The sequence below is a fragment of the Fundulus heteroclitus genome, chromosome 12 (assembly GCF_011125445.2).
Source record: "Fundulus heteroclitus isolate FHET01 chromosome 12, MU-UCD_Fhet_4.1, whole genome shotgun sequence".
NCBI lineage: Eukaryota > Metazoa > Chordata > Actinopteri > Cyprinodontiformes > Fundulidae > Fundulus > Fundulus heteroclitus.
In genome coordinates, this window is record NC_046372.1 from 40270153 (window position 1) to 40290877 (window position 20725).

General features: G+C 41.8%; 2 protein-coding genes and 1 non-coding gene across 3 annotated transcripts; 1 reads left to right on the plus strand and 2 right to left on the minus strand.

The window, feature by feature from the left end:
- Positions 1-4107: 4107 nt before the first annotated feature.
- ranbp1 (RAN binding protein 1) lies at positions 4108-12713 on the minus strand. The gene is made up of 6 exons (XM_012874859.3): positions 12572-12713; positions 11194-11327; positions 6970-7127; positions 5856-5984; positions 5707-5772; positions 4108-5268 (listed from the first exon to the last, which is right to left on the minus strand). Exons 1-6 carry the CDS (start codon positions 12584-12586, stop codon positions 5117-5119), a joined length of 654 nt encoding a protein of 217 aa, XP_012730313.2. The 5' UTR covers positions 12587-12713; the 3' UTR covers positions 4108-5116.
- On the minus strand, positions 5454-5554 carry LOC118565125. The gene has a single exon (XR_004932206.1). It is a non-coding gene; the product is annotated as a small nucleolar RNA SNORA77 (small nucleolar RNA).
- Positions 12714-14112: 1399 nt separating the features above from the next.
- trmt2a (tRNA methyltransferase 2 homolog A) lies at positions 14113-20713 on the plus strand. The gene is given in 13 exon segments (XM_012875126.3): positions 14113-14254; positions 14657-15154; positions 15156-15293; positions 15465-15573; positions 16167-16348; positions 16491-16605; positions 16693-16808; positions 16891-17002; positions 18917-19039; positions 19230-19305; positions 19416-19532; positions 19616-19712; positions 20337-20713. Coding segments are annotated over 12 exon segments (1824 nt in total). The 5' UTR covers positions 14113-14254; positions 14657-14663; the 3' UTR covers positions 20485-20713.
- Positions 20714-20725: the final 12 nt, after the last annotated feature.

Sequence of the window (20725 nt, forward strand, 5' to 3'; positions counted from 1 at the left end):
CATTACACAAAAGTCCACTGGCATCCTGTTGTCACCAAGTCTCTATAGCAAGCATTAAAAACATCACAAACAGGTTGATTGGGAGTAATGCAGGTGGGGGAAAAAAGCCTTTCTGTCCTACCATCACAAATAAAAACCTCAAATTTACTAAGATGTTCTGAGACAAAAGTAGGTGTGGTGCCCAATGTCCACTGTGAGGTATGGTGGAGGATCTGTCATGCTGTGATTATGTAAAAGGATTTTTTTTCCTACTGAATAAGTGTACTCTTTTCAATCTAATTATGCTACTGGAACAAAAGATCAATTTCTTTTAAGTTTTTTTTTTTTAACATCTTTACCAATAGGTGCAAAATAAATGTATGTAAATATAAAATCACTATGAATTCAAAAACTCAATCAGATCGTGGATGTCTAAATTGAAACATAGCCTGTTTTACGTTGCTGTGAAAGAATAGGTGTACGATCACTCGTGACTGATAAGTTTTATGTCGTGGAGAAATAATGTTAGCAGTCACATGACGAGCGAACAGTCGCGTGGTCAAACATTACAAGTCAAGGAATGTGCATTTCATTAAAGCTGCCTTGCGTTATCGAAGCCAAATGTGGCCAGACTTCACAAACACAGCAAACGGGGGGGACATCTGTGCTTAAGGAGAGTGGAGAAAATCTGAGGCTGTCTGGCACAGCGTAGTGACATTTTTCTCTGCTGTAAGAAGTGTGAAATATGGATTCCTTTTAACAAAAAAAAAAAAAGGCACGTTAGATTTGTTCGCATTATAAGAAGAGCCACTGTTGCCTTTTTTTGAGTGAGAAACTGTTTCCTGCTCAGCCAGCTGTGTCTGAAACTCCGTTGTGTGTGGAGTGATGCTGAAATGCAATGTGAGATTCAGACGAAGCAGAAAGTGACCCTGGAGGGCGTTTTGGACTGGGCGAACCTTTTCAAAACGTGCGGTAAAAGAAAAAACAGCTGCTGGACGAGATGAGCTGAACTTGGAAGTTCTGAAATCCCCCTTTCCTCTTATCTGATCGGTGTGAATTTCTCCAAATTTCCGAGCCAGGGGCTGTGTGCGCCACTACCACAGCTGTGGCTGTCATTGGCCCAGGTTGACCCTTTCCCAACACCCAAGTTCCAACATGGTTTCCTCATCAAGGTCTCACCCAGCTGCCTTAAACACTTTGGTGTGAGGCTGTGGTTAACAGGGCTTCTTTTGTTTGGCAAATCTAATGGTTAGGTGAACAAATGAAAACGTAACTTTTGTTTACTCAACCCCTCGTTTGACCGTGTATCCGAATACAAACTGTCATTCCACCTTAAAGATGACTGCCATTACTCCAAGGTTCCTTTCCTAGGATGGATATCGCTGCAAGTCAGGGCCCATTCCTGACGGACAATGACTATCAGCTACAGGCTGAACTTTGTTTCCCAAACATATGTATAATGGAGAATACACTATAGCTGTATATGTGTTCCTATTTTTGTGAAGAGGAAATATTCCCAATGACCTAAAAGAATAAAGTTTCCGACTCCGAGTCAGATTGGTTTTTGAGAATCGTCACCTGCACATTAAAGTCACCACCAGAGGTGTAAAGTAACTAAGTAGAAATACTTTGTTACCTTAAGTATACATTTTGGTCAGTAATTGTTTTTTTTTGTTTGTTTTTTTTAGCCTACTTTTTACTTCTACTTCTTACATTTTCATGCAATTATCTGTACTTTCTACTCCTTACATTTTGAAAATAGTCTCGTTACTTCTGTTTTATTTCAGCTTGTTTTCGTTCAGGCTTGTCAATAAAACTAAAAAAAAAATAATAATTAGATAAATAGCGCCACCCGGACAGAGTGAATTTGATTGTGGTGTGAGGCAGTACTGCTTGTTTGTCGAATGAGAAGAAAAGGCAGAAGAACATAGCATTTTTTGGGATTGTTAGTTAGTTTTTTATTTTTTCATTAATCGGTTGGATTAATCATCCATTTTGACAACACAGTGTACTGTATATAGACAACCGTACAAGGGTTACTGTATCAGGAGGGTATGAGGGTAATGCACTCGTTTTCTTGTCCAGATGTTGTTACATCTGTCGCCCTCATCAATTCCTGCACCTAAGCTTGAATGTCCATAATAAATGGAGGTTATTGGTATGTCTTTGAAGTTTGACTTTTTGCAACAATACTTATAGGCAATCAGACATCAGATTTTCTGCTCTATGAGACCCATATGTTGATACTCACTATTGCACCCATGTGGTCCTTTAATATTTTTGCATTCTACTCATTGGCTCATATTCAATGGACATAAGTGGGTGAAACAGCCTATTTCAATGTGTTTCAACATTAACATCATAATTACTACTAGTGATAATTTCCGTTAGAAATATCTTTTGGGGGGAGATCTAAGTTTATCCTTGATGCCATTTTTTAGCTTAAATTACTTTTACTTTTATACTTTAAGTTGTTTTGAAACTGGTACTTTAATACTTGAGTGAGAAGTTTGAGTTGATACTTCTACAGAGGTATTTTAAACCTTAGTATCTATACTTCTACTTGAGTAATAAACGTGAATACAATTATGACCCACCCAGCAGTCAAAGTCCTTAACTTTGCTTCAAAGAAAGAAATGTGCATTTTGGCATCATTAAAAAATCCCAGTAAATCCATTTTAAAAAGTTCCTCAAATTTATCACGTAGTTGATATTCTGGCGATCAGGGCTCCCCATCTGGAGGCATGAAGAGGCACAGAATCAGGGCTGCTGGAGGTCCACATGCAGGTTCCAATGAGGGCCAAAAGATGTCTGATCTGCTGCTATTGGCCCATTGTGTTTTATCAAGATCAAAGTCAGCACAATAATCTGCTGTAATGCCTCCCTCTTTGGAGGATTTTATGGAGATGCTGGGATTGTTTTTCAGCAGGACTTAGCACTGGAGCGAAACTGGGGTATCGTGAAGACACCAGCTCACCGAGGGTCTCCAGGCACCCTGGACACCTCTGTGGAGCCACAGGCTGGCCTCCTCCATGCAGCACTGCATTGATGCAGAATTTCATTCAAAAAGAGTCCAGACCAAGTACTGAGAGTACATAGTGGAGTCAAAGGACGGACTTTTCAGTTGGCAGACCCGTTAAAGGTATACTATATATAGTATATATCATGCTTTTAAGCCAAATTCAACTGTATGCATATATGATTTTCACAACAGATTTATGCTATAAGTGCCAGTAATATCAAATTTTAAATCAATATATTTCCATTATGTTGGAAACCATTAATTTTTTACATCATTATTCACAAATAACATCCCATCCAGCCTCTTTTTAAACCTCAAACTAGACACAAGAGTGTTTCTTTTATGACAACATATTTCCTACAGTAGATCTTTATCAAAAACTTTTTTTTCAAAAGGCCAGGCAACATTTGCGGCTCTGAACGAGTTTAATTCAAGTGGACTGTAGGCAAAATGGCTCTTTAGACTGTAAAGGTTTCAGGCCCCAGCACTAGAGTATTCATTTATTATGAAATAAGTCATTTGCTACCATTTTTACAAGATGGAAGAAAAACGCTTGGATTTACTGCCTCTCCTGTGGAGTCGTGTCGCCCTAGAGCCGCTACAGCAGAGTATCAAAAAAAAGAAGAGCTGTTGCTGTGCAGATCAGGTGCTAAAAGAGCCACTTGGTTTCAGCTTTGAGCAGAAATGGTGGCATCCTGCCTCATATCACCATCGCTGGTCGTTTCCTGGGCCAGAGCGGCGTGCTGCTTCCTAGAGGGGGCGAGTAATGATCGCTCTACATGGCTGCTTGTTTTCCAGGACAGGAAGCTGCCGCTGCTCAGAGACTTCACGAGGCATGATTTTGACAAAGGAACATAAGTTAAAAAGCTCAACAAAAAAAAAAGTTGATTTTACACATTGACTCTTCAATAATCCTCTTTATTGGCCTAATACTCAAACTTCCCATTAAAAACAGTGATTAGCTCTAGCCATAACCATTTCACTTCAAAGATATCACTCTGTAATAAATCTATATCACTTTCTGAAGTGAACTAGATTGCTGAAATGTACTTTTGCAAAGACCTCTTAGTTTACCGACATGCAGTTTATACACGGATACAAACGCGTGATCTTTACCAGCTTTTATTTGGAGTTGGAGGAAACATTTCAGATCATCTGAGTGCAAACGAAGAGCAACATTTCATCCATATACATGTATTTACAGATGCACTGGCACTTGGATGCACTGAAGAGTCAGGGTTGGGAACTTATTCGGTGGAAAGAAAAGAAGTGGGTGATGAGCACACGGATCAGATGGGGCACACTCCGTTACATACACTTTACATGCTTTAAAGTCTGGGAATGTTATGAGCTAGAACATACAAACGTCATCTCCTGACCAGGAACACGAGTGAGAAAAGAGCTGCACAAATTAATAAACCGTTTTTACTTTGGACTTAATAGTTTTGAAGTCTAAAAAAAAAAAAATGAGAATCTTAACTAAGTGCATGTTATCAGTCGTTAACCCATTACCCGCTGCAATCGGACGCTCCCCAGCTGTCCAGTGAATTCCTACTTTAGTCAGCTGAACTGAACAAAGAGGAAACCTGATCTCTTCAAAGAAGTCTTCACCTTGTGATCTATTAGTGGAAGCGTGGACAGGACACCCAGGCCAATAGAGTCATCAGTGGGTTTCACCTTCACAATGCACCTCCATAAAGCCTGGTTCCTGACCCGGTGCTGCTAATGAGCAGGCTACATTATCCTCTCACCCTACAAATGAACTCTGCTTTAGAAGAACAAAAAAAAAAATACCCCAATGTGGGAATCATTGCTACCACAAGCCTCTTTTCACAGTTTGGCGATAGTAATGTTGAACTCTTAAAAGTAAAGATGGTAAGTGTGAGCTTCCACTGAGCAAAGTGGGAACGGGGTCAGAGAAAAAAAATATATTTGTTAGAAACTGGCTGTATCTCATTTTCTCCAGTGGCTTAAAGGACTTGTGATCTTGAGGCAAAACAGATAAAAAAAACCTAATATGCAAGAGTCCAAATTCAGTTCATAAGAGTCTATTGTAGAAAAAGAGGAAAAAACTGGAAAAAAAAACTGAAGATCAGCAAAGCAAGTTCTTGGTTTTTAATTCTTCTCCCCAGCTTTCACCTCCTTCTTCTCGTCTTCATTCTTCTCAGTTTCTTTTTTGTCCTCTTCCTTCTTTCCCTCAGATGCCTTATCTTTTACTGAGAGCTCCTCCAGCTTCTCTGCCACCTTGTTTGCACTATCAGTGTTGCCTGCGGCAAAACAAACATTAGCTACATTTTAATCAAGTTTGCCGTACAACATTTTCAGATGTCCATAACTGCTGCAGAGTTTCTAAGCGTCTTGAATCCACAACCTCTTGAGAAGTGTGGCCCTAAACCAGAAATCTGAAGAAAAACAGCTAACAGCTGTAATGTGGCAGAAAACAACACCACCAGCCCTTGTAGCAGAGCTAGCATTGTTCCATCCTGCATGTTTATGTAGCAGACAGAAAAAGTTCCAGGCTGGAGTAGGCAGCAAAGAACAGAGTGAGTCTGCATGCTCTACACTTTCTAGTTCTCCCAGTTCATTTCCAACTTACTCCATCGACACCTATGTGGCCAAGCTGGGCTATTCAGATGCTTCTGCAAATATGACACCTGCAGACTTCTAAGAATTCAAACCATATTAGCAATATCTAAAATACATACCTGATCCTTCTAGTTTTTTGACCTCCTCTTTGCACTCATCAAACTTCGCCTTGAACTTCTGAGCATCTGTGGACGGCAAATACAGGTCATCGGCTGAAGCAGGCAGGAATGTTCAGATGGACAACAGGCTTCCTGGCGGAAATACTCACTTTCTGCGTTTAAAAAGCGTATCGCCAGGAGCTCTGGTTTGGGACATTCGTCAGCATAATCTGCTAGTGTGTTCCACACCCACGCTCTGTCACTGCCGGCGTTGGGCTTCAGCTCCATCAGAGGGCTGACTGCAGTTTACAAGGTGAAAACGTTAGCAAGGGAGAGCTGAGCAACAATGTGTGGGGAGGATAACGCCCCTTACAGTTATGCGAGTGCTGTAACTTTAAACCAAAGTGAATCAGTAGTACTTAGTTCTAGTTTTTAGACCAGGACCCGTGCTGTTTTGGCAGCAGGAACATTCCTATAAAAGGTCTTTCTTGGAAGCAAGAAAGCCCGCATCGGCCTTCTGTCAGCCAGTTGACCAGGAGCAGCGCAGCGTTAATATATGCTCCAAACAGTCTGATGAATCCCTCGTATTTCATTAAAAGGACTTTAAACCACAGGAAGCCAAAGTTTCCTCTGCATGTAATCGATCGTGGCGCACTGCCACCTGCAGTCAGAGCAAGGAGAGCAGGCCGGCTCCACTCTGTTTTCATATTATAAATGGACAACGCATGAGCAAAGCTGCTGGGGATTCTGCCCTGATTTACAAAGCAGGATATAAATATTATGTCATATAGTTTTAATCTTTTTTCCACTAAAATAGTTCCCTGAATTTGATTCAAACAGCTCAAATCACTTATTCACTGTGTGCCTCTGGTCCCTGTCTTTTTGATGCAAACAACATGGATTCAGGCTGTGTATAAAATGCGATCAATTATTTAATATAATTGCCATTAATTATATAATAATTATAATAATAATAAAGTTTATCTGTAGTTCCAAACATTTAAAGTATTTTAATAGCCTTTTTTGTCTCGCCAAAAGCTTCTGTTTCCTACAGTCTACGCACAAATAAGCAAATTAGGTGATGGCGTCATCTAGTGACGGCCAATGGCGACTTTCCTTGCTGAGGAAAGAAAGGAACCTAGGAAAGTTAAGGTGAATGTAATTTAGTTCAATTCTGTGAAAACGACCATAAAGGATTTTAGCAGTTTTGAAAACCTCAACATTTTTGATTTGACTGGTGAGCATACCACACCTAGTTGGATAATACTAGTCAAGCTGACTCACTCTGATGATTGGCACAAATCTTCAAAGTTCGGTCCCTCCTCATCAGGAGACGGATGGAGCCCTTCTCTTTGTGCTTCAGCAGCTTCACGTCGCCTGTGCCCCTCTCCTTCCACTCTGGAGGATCATTCTCAGAGGCAAAACGGTATAATTTGGCCCGCCTGGGTAGACAGCAGCACCTCATTAAAACAATGCAACTAATCAAGCACATTTATGCTAAACATAAGAAATATAAAATTGGGTCGGTGTAAAACTTAAACCATACTGTAGTGACTTACTGAAAATTTTAAATCATATGAAACTCCACGGGGAATAATAAACATTATATGAAGGATAAAGGGAAAACAAGTCTTCCCAATTATTGTTTAAAAACAACCTTGATGTTTAGGATAAAAAGAAAACAGTGGAAGAATTTAATCAGTTCTCTGTGAACTTAACCCCAAACGTTGCAGCAAGCCTACCTAAAGCAGGTATAGATTATAGAAGCCCTACAACATTACCTGTATTTTTCTCTTTAAAACAGAAAAAGAAGAATTAAGAATGGCAAAACTTGTACAAAGATGAACCAACTGCATGGATATTGATATGTTAGTAAAGACTAATTGATTTTAGTGAACCATTTATATTAATATGCCATCTATCCTTTACAACCACAAGATTCCCTGAAGATGACAGTAACTCAAGTCAATACATTTTATAAAAAAGAAAAAGGGACGAAGCATGTTTCCAATAGTAGACCAGAATTTCTCATTTGTAAGTATTCAAAAAAATTATTCATAATCAGACTAGATCAATTTAATAATAAACACAATATCCCCTGTAATCAGTGTGGCTTTGGTCCAAATGCCATCCATGGCACTAATGGAAAAATATTTATGGCAACAGAAGTAATTTTCCAAGTAATTGGTCCAAGGACTGACAGGGTTCAGTCCTTGGACCAATTCTCTTTACTATATATATGCTTCCGATTGGCAAAATTATCAGACAGCATGGGATTAATTTCCACTGTTATGCTGATGACACTCAGCTATATTTATCCATAAATCCTGATGAATCCAATCAGTTACTTCGACTTCAGTCATGTCTTGATGACATCAAAAGCTGGATGACTTTAAATTTCCTGCATTTAAATTCTGACAAGACAGAAGTTGTAATCTTTGGGCCAGAGTCTTCAAAAAATAAAGTTCTTAATCAATCCCTTAATCTGGATGGCATTAACTTGGCCTCTGGTAATAAAGTTAAAAATCTTGGTGTTGTTTTCGACCAAGACATGTCATTTAAATCCCATATTAAACAGGTTTCCAGAGTTTCCTTTTTTCACCTCCGGAATATCGCCAAAATTAGAAACATTCTGTCCAGGAGTGATGCTGAAAAACTAGTCCATGCATTTGTTACTTCAAGGCTGGACTATTGTAATTCTTTACTATCAGGAAGTCCACAAAATGCAGTTCAAAGCCTTCAGCTGATCCAAAATGCTGCAGCAAGAGTTCTGATGAAAATCAACAAGAGGGATCATATTTCTCCAATTTTAGCTTCCCTTCATTGGCTTCCTGTTAAATCAAGAATAGAATTTAAAATTCTCCTTCTAACGTATAAAGCCCTTAATAATCAAGCTCCATCATATATCAGAGCTCTGATTGCCCCGTATGTTCCTAACAGAGCACTTCGCTCTCAGACTGCAGGTCTGCTGGTGGTTCCTAGAGTCTCTAAAAGTAGAATGGGAGGCAGATCCTTTAGCTATCAGGCTCCTCTCCTGTGGAACCAACTCCCAGTTTTGGTCCGTGAGTCAGACACCCTATCTATTTTTAAGACTAATGTTAAAACTTTCCTTTTTGACAAAGCTTATAGTTAGAGTGGCTCATGTTACCCTGAGCTATCTCTATAGTTGTGCTGTGATAGGCCTAGGCTGCTGGAGGACATCAGGGTCTAATTTTCTCACTCTACTGATTTCTACTGTTCTTCAGTCTACTGTTCTCCAGTTTTGCATTGTATTATATTGAAATGACTGTCGTCATTTCAGCTTTTAACTTTTTGCTCTCTCTCTTTTTCTTCATAGTAGGTACACCTGGTCTGGCGTTCTGTTAACTGTGACATCATCCAGAGAAGACGGCTCACCCGCTACTACCATCTAATGTAGAACAGATTACTAGATCAATGTTTGCTTCTGTGATTTTTTGTCTGTCTTGTGTCTCTGTTCTGTCTTCTGTAACCCCAGTCGGTCGAGGCAGATGACCGTTCATACTGAGCCCGGTTCTGCCGGAGGTTTTTCCTTCCCGTTAATGGGTGGTTTTTCTTCCCACTGTCGCTTCATGCTTGCTCAGTATGAGGGATTGCAGCAAAGCCATGTACAATGCAGATGACTCTTCCTGTGGCTCTACGCTTCCCTAGGAGTGAATGCTGCTTGTCGGGACTTTGATGCAATCAACTGGTTTCCTTATATAGGACATTTTTGACCAATCTGTATAATATGATTGAACTTGACTTTGTAAAGTGCCTTGAGATGACATGTTTCATGATTTGGCGCTATATAAATAAAATTGAATTGAGTATTTTGTTGAACTTAGAGGAAACTGACATGTTTATGAGAAGAAGAGGAAGACCTTTGGAGAAAGAAATAAGACCAGAGTGAATTTGGGAGATTCTTTCACACAATCCCCCTGAGGAGAGGAGGAGCAGGTAAGATGGTCTTGTGCATACGTAGTTATTCAGAAAGGGACTCTGGGCATTTCTTACCCACATTTCTGGAGAAATTGTCTACTATATCTTAAGGAATATAAAGTATTTTTCAGACTATAAATCGCTCCGGAATATAAATCGCATCATTCTAAAAATGTGTTATAAAGACGAAAAAAAAAAGAAAATAAATAAAAAATGTCACACCAGACTATATGTCGCAGCGGGCTATACGCACTTAGACATTTATTCCACACAATCCAAGACTAAAAACTGACATTTAATGTGGTAAGCCAACTTATTTAATCACGCAGCTGCAATCACAACGGGCTGAATAGCATGGAACATATCTGGGAGGATGAATGGGGTAAATTAGCAACTCCAACCAGTGAGGTTTGATCCAGAGCATTTCAGCATAACGGCACGTTACGCTGAAAGTTGTCTAAATTGCATCGTAATTTGACCGTGAGCGTAACAGCGCTACTTGCTAAGCTAACAGTACGACACGGATGTTTCAGAGCAACATAAAACTCACATGCATCAGTGAAGTTGTAACCCGCCCAAACAACAGAGCTGTAGCTAGCGCTAGCTGGTATTAGCTTCACAGACGGCCCAATATCAGGGTTCTGTCACGGTCTGGGTCCTTTAAGTTGCACCACGCAACGCTCCACTGCGTGAATGCAGACTGAAACAGCGAAACACCATGCAGTGTTCAGTCTTTGTTGTCTATAAGTTAATGCTTCAATTCATTTTTAAGAGGTACAGGAGCAGGATAGTTTTCACAAGCCTAGGGAGCCCTCTTGTGGCTATAGACGGTAATGTTTACTACTTGGTTGACTCAGACAACTTTATTTGTCATTTTGTATGTACAGGGTGCATACAGAACGAAATTTCGTTGCATACAGCTTATAGTAGTATAGTCAGATTCCAGGTGGAAAAAGGCAGCATTGCAATGTAAAGTGATACTGGTTAATAGGAATTACCATTTAAATTTGATATACAAGTCGCACCTGAATATAAGTCACAGGATCGGTCAAACTATGAAAAAAAGTGTGACTTATAGTCCGAAAAAGGAATCGTGTTAACTCAGTAAAGGATTCAGGTATCAGAGAGTGTAAATATAAGATAAATGTAATCTGACATCTTTCTTTTCTTTACTGTTTGCCCGTGGACAAACCATAAACTGATGTTTACATTATTTTATTTGTGTATTTTCTTTGCTTTTGAGGATTAGTTTGTTGTCTTTATAAGATGAAATGTTAATCTTATTTGTGAATTAACTAAATAACTAATTAAAAGAGCTATTTAGCAGCTGGATCACATAATTACCCAACTTATACTACATTAAATTTAAGATCTGTGAGACCTTTGGTTGTAAGAACTTAAGTTTTCGATCACATTGCCTGATGATGATGAATAAAAAAAACAAAAAAAAAAAAAATACAAATGTGGGACTTCAAAACTATATCTACTAAACTAATTCCTATAGATTAACCTCCAACCAGAAGATGGAAACTGAACTGTTGAAATGATTAGACAAAAAGTCAAACTTACATTTTAAAGAGCACCTCTTCATCCTCCTCTAATGTTTTAACGTCCTGCTCCGGAAGAGACACAATGGGCTCAAAGTGGGGATCATGATTAGTGTCCTCGGCAGTGTCTGCAGTGGTTTCATGGTCTTCCTGGTCCTGAGGGGAGGGAGGGGGGGATGGAGTACATCAGTTTATCCAACACCAATGAAAAGGGACTGGCACATAAAAGCAACCACTTTCAACATATTTTTGAAGTATGCATGGCAGTGCATCTTAAAAATCAACCGAGACAAAGTGATTTTAGTGAGGGCACCAGCAGGCCATGTTTCAATGGGGGGATTATATGTATAGCTTTTGCTACAGCGGGAACAGACAAAGCCTTTTGTACGTGGCTGCTCCTGCTGACCACAGCCTACTGAGTATGGTTTGACTATAAGAGATCTGAAATTACGGAAAACATTCCCATAATTCACCAGCAAGTACCAAAAACTGTGATTTTGTTTTAGGGATGCTCAATTAAGTTTGAAAGCAGTAATTCGTTTAACGGCGAGAAGGTTTAAAACTAGGTAAACGTCTTTTTTTTTTTTATGAATAGTTAACGTGTTAGAAATTTGTAGCAGCCGATCGTCGTGATCTCGTTTTAACTCAACACCTGCCAGCAATCAGCTGCTTCGCTTGAATTTTCTGTCAACTTGTTGGAAAGTTGGCCGGCTTATTAAAGAGGCCTCGACTTTAGCGGGCTAACAGCTAACTGCTAAGCCTTTACGCAGCTTGAACGCTTACTAATAAATACACAGCATGCGGTAACTTAAACATGGCGACGTCAACATAAAACTAAGAGAGACTCTGGCATAACACTATGATAAAATACAACAGCAAACGGAGTTTTATCTTGAGCGCTAACATTAGCAAGCTAACGTTAGCTACCTAAGCAGACAAAGGTAATAGGACCCTACAGAGCAAGTTGCTTTGGTGCATATCCACGTATGCGCATAAACTCGGTTCAATTAACTACCAAAGTCATAATGTTAATATTGTATTAAACTGTATTCATTGCCTGAGGATGCTAGTGTGTAGAGTGATGAGGCTAACATGCTGCACACTTCACATGACTTCTCCGAGCTCGTAAACCTCAACTCTAAAGCGGTGTGTTAAGGAAAACCCAAACGTGGCAGGTGTCATACAGCCCTACGAGAAACTAAATAAATTATCGCTACGTGTTGTGTGCGAGAAAACCACCCAAATGCATTTTTTTGCAGCGTAAAATGGCATAATCGTCGGCTTCTCTTTTTGCTTTCTAAACTTTGGCTAATTCCCGCCACATAACACAACTACAGTCAAAAAATTCTGACTTTGGATAAAAACGTATGTATTACCCGACCTAAAATGCGTACCCTTACCTTCGGGTCTGCCATAATAAAGCAGATGTTAACAGATTATGGAAGTTAAAGCGAGCGGTTCAGATCCGAAACTGGCCGCCGTTTGTGTTCCGCTGCTCTCACTTCCTGCTGTAGCTTTCGCGCGCCGAATTCTCTGCGCATGACAGCGCGAGGACATCCTCCCCGCCCCAGGAACAGGAAGTCTGACCCTTTGATTTTTAAAATAAATATCAAAATAGACAAAATGTCTTATCAACACTTTGCAACATTATTAACTTTAGTTCCATAAGGAAAGCTGCTCACGAAAACGGTAAATATTTTGTGGTAATATTTCATTCCCGAACTAACAAACAAACACTCACACAAAAACAAACAACAAAAAGGTGAGGATTTTTTTTTTTGAGAAACTGCAGCTATGCAGATTCGCTGCAGGTTTTGCCTTGTTAGAAACATACATCAATTTAAAATCCCCATAGAAATCATCTTTATCTTCTAAAAATCGAATCAGCTATTTATCTTTCAGTTTTTCCTATTCCCAGTGTGGATCCAATAACAGTAAATAAATAAATAAAGGAAAAGCTATTAAAAATATTAAAATGCTGTCATATAAAGAAGTGGAGCCAGGAGAGATTGCTGGACCTATGTATGAACAACTTTATGTTGTTGTCCTAACTCTTAAAGTTCTTCTTCTTCTTCTTCTTTTTAGAATCATAATAAGACAAATGAGCCTTTTCCCCCCACCATTCTCATACGGTGCAGCCTATTCCAGACGGTAATTGTGTGACGACATTAAGGCGTTAGATCCATTGTTCTAATTTAGTTAAAAAGGAGGATGCTAGCTATGATGAAGGAATCAAGAAATGTAAGTCATTTCCTTTACAAAATGGGCAAAGATGACAATAACAAGGAGGGACTGTAAAAAAGTTTATTTTACAACGGAAACTTGGTTCAGTTTTGTATGATATTCGTATTATTCACACAGAATTTGGGCTATCTAAATTGGCAGAAAAACACATCTTACCTGGAGTGACACTTATACAAAGACAATTCACATCAAATGTTTGTCGTCTCTATGTAGATTTTTCATGATTTAGTCTAGTCATGTGTGAGTCTCTTGTTTTTATTTTATTTTATTTTACAAATGTTTGTGGCAAATATGTACACTTTTTTAAATAATTACTTACTTGTGATCTTAAATTTTGCAGTTTCGCTTATCTCATTTGGCTCATTTATTTATTTATTTGTGGTTTGAGAAACTATGATATTTGCAACACCCAGAAATAAAAAGATATGCACGACAGGTTCACGTGATGATGACCTCAGGGGAGAGGTCAACTTCCCGACCTCCATGATTCAGGTTCAGATTGCCAAACAAGCAGCTGTGCCCAACATGTCTACTTCCTCTGCCATAGCAGGAGTAGTAGACATGTTGATCCCAAGTAGTCGTGTCTGTAGGCTATACTTCGGCCAAGGGCGGAGGATTGAAGTTCTCCCTCCATCCCTCCATCAACTTGTTGATAAAGCACACGCGTACTGTGAGACAGCAGGGGTCGGGCCATTGATGACTGCGCGCGAGTCCGAAAAGGGGACGCTGTCCCTTTAAGAAGCACACGAGTTGACGCTGCACGTGCTGGGCGGGACCAACATGGCGACGCCCGTTGCAGCTTAGCTGGAAGGGAAATCAACGTTATCAGGCGACAGAAGGTAAGCCACGTGGAAAATGTCCACAGAATCTTGTCCCGGTCCACGCCGAGGTGGTTAAACACCAGCTGTCAATTTCTGAGCGCTCCCTGACGCTTTCCTGCAGACGACAAAACTAACTTCTGTTGATGTAGGTGCGTCTCAGCGTCCTAGACACAGCCAACACATTTATTAGAAATCATTGTACCAACATTGAACAACTTTGAAAAAGTAATATAAACTTGTCATTCACTGGTGCATTGAAGTTGTGAATTATATCGTCTGATTAAAGCCATAGGTCTGTAAAAAAAAACAAAAAAAACAAAACAAATGTTGGTGACGTTTACAATGTTTGAAGCGTGAGAATCTCTTGTGAATGCGCGATGACTGCATGATTATGACTGCGGTTTGTTTGTATCGTCACAGTATCGTGATGGCGGATCTTAGTGGTGATGGTGCTGCGGCGCCAGACCTTACAGCCTCAGAGCAGGAAAAACCTGACGATCTCACTCAAGACCCCAAAACAGACGCCCCCACGCCCGACCCTCCGGCTGAAGGCAGCGAGGCCACCTCTGACCCCAACATGTACCGCTACATCAAAGACGACCTCTTCACCTCAGAGATCTACAAAGTGGAGATCAGGAATCTGCCCAAGTTCGTGGGCTTCAACGACCTGAAGAAGTTCCTGGCCAAGCACGGCCTGAACCCGCACAAGATCAAGCTTTTTGGCAAGCAGACGTTTGCCTTTGTCACCTTCAAGAACGAGGAGGAGCGTGACAAGGCGATGAAGATGGTACACGGCATGCAGTGGAAGGGCCAGGTCCTGAGCGTCAGGCTGGCCAAACCCAAAGCGGACCCCATACTGAAGAAGAGGAAGCAAGAGGACGGCAAGGGGGCCGCCGGCGTCCAAGAGAATGCAGGCAGGCGAGGAGGAGGAAGAGGAAGAGGAGCCGCTCAGCGTACAGATCGCCAACGCCGTGACGCCTCTGTGGAACGTGCCGTACGAGGAGCAGCTGAAGATGAAGGAGCAGGAGGTGGTGGAAGTCCTGCAGAGACTGGCCAAGTAGGCGCTTCCTCTTACATTGATCCGTGTCAGGGCTCTTTGTACAGCAGCGACCCCCGAATCGCTGCGTCCGCCCCCAAAAGACGGCGTCCCTGTTAACGCACGCCTCCGCCCCACTCGGCTTTTGCGTCCGCGCTCTGCATAAACTCACCCTGATGTTTTGGTTTCCAGGGAGATAGGCAGCACCAACAAGGCCATGTTGCCGTGGATCTTTGCTCAGAAGGGAAAGTTCAACAAAATGTGCTGTCCTCTCGAAGCTATTCGGCCCTCTCCGACGCAGGTATGTGTCTGCACCCTATGATTTAAGTGCAGTTCTTGTCCCGAGATCAGATCATGCAGTGCGTTGAGGAAAACAGTGTAGTAGAACTAAGCAGGAGTACGTATGCTAAATGTTCTAGGTCAGGGAAAGGCTGAGTAAGAGTGGCTTGGTGGTGCCAGGAAAAGGCCTCACCTCTCTGAACAAACATGGGATCATAGCCTGGAAGGGGAATCTGAACTCCCTCCACATCTTTTTAGAACAACATCTTTTGCCTAGACTAGAATGAAGTGTTGATGTTCAACCATAAGTCAAATATCCATGTGTGCATTCTGAATGTGGCGGAAGGCTGAAGATTTGGGCTTGTTGGGAGTACCGGGACATACACGAAAATCCATCCTCGGCTCCTCTGTAGACCAAACAGTTTTAGGGAAATTTGTTGAAGCTTGAGATCTTTAGTAGAAACCAGATTCTGCATCCGCCAGTTTCTCTCGGCGGTTCGAGGTCACGCAGGAGGCAGGTGGGCCAATCACAGCCTCAAGTGGTCTGAATCAGCGAGGGATCCGACTGAACCGGTTTCATGTCTCTTTTCTGCTCCCGTTTCCGGGTCTTGGCAGACGGGCTACCGAAACAAGTGCGAGTTCCTCATCTCGGTGGGCGCCGACGGCGAGGACAAGACCATCGGCTTCCGCTTGGGGAAGTACAAAGGAGGCTCCTGCGCGGTGGTGGGACCGGCGGAGACGTGCCACGTGTCCGCCGAGGCCAAGAGGGTGGTCCAGGAATTTCAGAAGTTTATCAGGTGCGTATTATCAACCTCCACCAGGCGGCGTCTTTTAATGTTCGCTTACACAGGTTGCTGTCTTGGTTCCAACTCTGAACCTGTAGAAAATGTCAGTACTTTGTTGTTTCATGCTTGTCTTTTTCTGTAATTCTGGAAACAGGACAACGCCGTATTCCGTCTACAGCCCTGAGACGTACGAGGGCCACTGGAAGCAGCTGACTGTCCGCACCACGAGGACCAAACAAGCCATGGCCATGGTCTTCTTCAACCCACAGGTGAACGGTTATTTTCAGCTCGGCTGCCTGCGACGTACCGCCGCCGTGTCGCTCCTGAAGCCCCTTTACGTCTGTCTTCACTGGTAGAAACTCGAGGAAGAGGAGCTCAACACACTGAAGAGCTCCATGAGGACCTATTTTGTTGAAGGAGACGGGAAAGAGAGCGGCGTCACCTCGCTGTATTTTGTTCGCGAGGGTCAGAGGTGAGTAAAATCAGCGTTTGATTGAGCCGGTCCCCAGAATAATCTGGGTAGCAGATTTGATCGTGTGATTGTGGGGTTGCAGAACATCTCCCAACCTAGAGGACCTGCCCTGTGAGCTTGTGGCTGGAGAGAGCTGCATTAGAGAGGAGCTGCTCGGCCTGAAGTTCAGGATCTCCCCCCACTCCTTCTTTCAGGTAAGGAGGGGGAACAGCATCACAGATCCTCCACCTGACTTGGCAGTGGTTCTGAAGCGCTTTCCGCACGTTGATCCTTTGTTATACGCAAACGGGTTCCCGAACTTTTCAGCCTGTGACCCCCATAATAACAGTGCCAGTGGAAATTAGAGGAATAAAGTCATAAAAGTCCAAGAGAGAGGTAGTCGTTTTATGCGAACTCTTCCCCTTGAGGTTAAAATATGGGAAGTTGAGCGTCTGGTGAAGTTGTACTTTGGTATTGATTTTACTGATGAGGAAATACAAAATCTTTTTAGCACATCACCATCAGATTATTACCATCATCAGGGGTCTCGTTTATAAAACTTTGCGTGGAGTCCATATTAAAAGTGTAGGTATGCCAAGAAACAGAAAATGGCGTACGCAAAAAAATATTTGAATTTATAAAACCAGCACGCAGATTCTCTTTTGTAGATCACAGCTGTACCTGAACGTTTGAGTACCTAGTTCAGCCTCAGGTTCAGACCGCTACATGCCCTGATTCAACCATAAATGGTCAACGCAAAGCGCCTGATGAATGTTAACGTGGATGAAAATGGGTCAGCTGATCGCTTTTTTTCATTCTGATGAAATGGCAACCACGGAGGAAAAAAACTAGTAAACTGAAAAAAAAATCAGAGGATCTTCTTAAATGTGTAAATCAGAGGTGATACCGCATATGTTGCCCACATTAAAATAACTTGTTAAAAAGTTAAATTGATCTTTGTTTTGAACGGTGGATGAACCACCCTGAGGCTGTTCAGATCGACAGTCGGAGGAGGGAGGGTGAGAGGTTTCCCCCTGGTGATCAGGGAGAGGAATGGGATGGTAGAAAACCCAGATGAAATGCTGTGAGGACTTTTTATTTCAGATTTTGACGGCTCATAGGCCTTGTTTTATTTATTTGAAGGGTTCTTATGTGTCACCAGCGCAAGTATGAATAGCACAGGGGTTTTGAATGCTTATGATGAAGCTGATCCATGAGTAAAGTCTGATATGGAGTGAAATTGAGCATTTAAGAATCGGCGAGCGGTTTGGCAGCAATTCACCACTTCACCATCTGCATCGGCAATTTCCTCGTCTCCAAAACGAGAGCCGGAGTCAGAGTTGCTATCAGGGCCGTACATTTTCCCCTAACGTTTTTTTTTTTTTAATAGAGCCCAACTTTTGCGTGGAAAGCGACGCACGTTTCAGGCCCCATTTTGTGTGTATTCAAGCTGTAGAAATGAGACCCCTGGACTTTAAAACTACTGTGATAATGACTGACTTATTCTCTTGATGTTCTTTATTCCTAAATTGTTCTTAGTTGCATACTTAATATTATGAATTTATTCTCGTTCTTTCCACACAAAAAAAAATTATATTAGGGCCATCGCACATTAAAGAAATAATCTTATTAGCCACAAAGGAGTACATTTCCACAAAAAACCCCCAAAAGATAACTTAGAACCTCGGATCATCTCACAACACTTAACACTTTCTGGCATCCCTCAGCATGGGAACGCTGTTTCTGTTGTTGGTCACTGTTCTAATTTAAGTCCCCAGAGAGATTAGTAGATGCAGCATATTTGTGTTTGTGATGGTAGGATAGAAGAGGCTTTTTCTCAAACAACTGCTTGGTAGGATGTAGCGTCCCATAGTTGCTATGACGACTTGATCATAAGACGGTGAGCTCTGTTTAAAGGAGATAAACGCACCTGAACAAGGTTCTCAGGACCAAACAGGCCCGCAGCATCATAGATTCTCCACCATACTTTAACGTGCACGAGGTGATTTTACACACATCCATTCTTTCTAAATAGATTTCCTTTAAATCCTTTCGCTGCATCCTCACTGTAACCCTCCTTGGCTGTCCAGGCAGTGAAGGTCTGATGAATATTGGCCGTTTCTTTGCAGGTGAACACAGGAGCTGCAGAGGTGCTGTACTCGGCTGTGGGGGAGTGGGCTCAGCTCGATCAAGGCAGCACAGTGCTGGATGTTTGCTGTGGGACGGGGACCATCGGCATCTCGCTGGCCAAAGTAAGTGTTTGTGTTGTCACGGCAACCAATTGGGTAGTTTTCACGTCTTCATGTTAAATGAATCGCTCCGCCCTGTCCGGCTATACTAAACGCATTTTAACGTTGTGTAAGTTGTTTTATTTTGGAGAAGAGGTCAGCAACTACATGTTGAAAAGGGTTCATCGGGTTTCTCATGCCTTTTGATTTGCAGAGAGTGAAAAAGGTGATTGGGATCGAGCTCTGCCAGGAAGCGGTGGAGGACGCCAAAATGAACGCCAAGCTTAACGGTAGGACTCAGGAAACGACGTCACAGCCATTCGCTTCCATGTTAAAGGCTTTGGTGGGTAATCAAAAAACACGGCCTCAGTTATATTTAATTTTTATTTTGCATCCGAAGATCTGAGTAACGTTGAGTTTCACTGCGGAAAAGCCGAGGACGTGTTCCCCAACATCCTGAACGCTCTGGTGTCCCCCAACGTCACAGCGATTGTGGACCCACCCAGGGCGGGGCTGCGTGAGTACATAGCCTAAAGAAATGGGAAACGTAGTTGTTTTTTAAGAGTAGTTATGAGAAGTTTGAATTTTATTATTAACCAGACTCCAAGGTCATCCTCGCCATCAGGAGAGCGGAACACCTGAAGAGGCTGGTTTACGTGGCATGCAACGCCAAGGCAGCCATGACCAACTTTATCGAGTAAGGATCTGTTTCACCTGCGCCTACATTTCCTGATGCTAACGCTACACACGGGCAGGTTACTGATCACAAGCTATACTAAGGAATTAAAACGATGCAATTTCACAAAAAAAGCACAAGATTTTCCTGGGAAGGGTGATGGAATAAATCCTCACCTGTTGCTGCAAACTGCTGGTCAGCTGGCTGAAAGAGGCTTACTGTAGTTTTTAAGATGCTTACATGAAGATTGTGGTGGTTTTGAGAAATAAAAACAGTATTGCAGTGGAAGCTAAGGAGCACAGCCCATCACATGTATAAAGGCAACTGTTTAGAAACTGAAATTGGAAAGCTACCCGCAGTGTGGCCAATAAGCAGCTGACTGCTGGCTCTACTAGAGCAGATAGCCCAGCTCATTAACCAGGTAACATCAGCTCATAAAATATCCTTTATAAATAGAGAAATTGTATATTTAGTGTTTTATATATCAAAATGAATGCATTAAAAGGAGTTATTTTAGCACCAGTCGTAATAATATAAACCATCAGAATGATTCATCTGTGGCATTTTTCTCCTTGGCCAAATGATACTTCAGTTTTCTTGTAAGACAATTGGTTTTTGAATTAATGGAACTGTTTTCATCCTCAGCTTGTGCAGAGCTCCCTCCAACAGAGTTCACGGAGCGCCGTTTCGTCCGGTGCGAGCTATGGCCGTGGACCTGTTTCCACAGACGAGGCACGTGGAGATACTGCTGCTGTTTGAGAGAGTGGACTACAACTCCCAGCAGCAGACTTAGCATGGACCACAAACCGATTCTCTGTTCAGCTTTCCGTTGTCTTTTATTGTGATTGTACTCACACTTTATCTTCATGTTGACTTTTTTCCCCCCCACTCTTTGGGAAGCTTGTATCTAAAAGCTCATTTAAGGAAAGTTCTTTAAATGTTTTGGTTTAACAACAATTTTAGTCAAGAACTCACACAAACTGCATGAAGACCACAAAATAAAGAACTAAGTTCTCTCCTTGTCCATCTGTGGG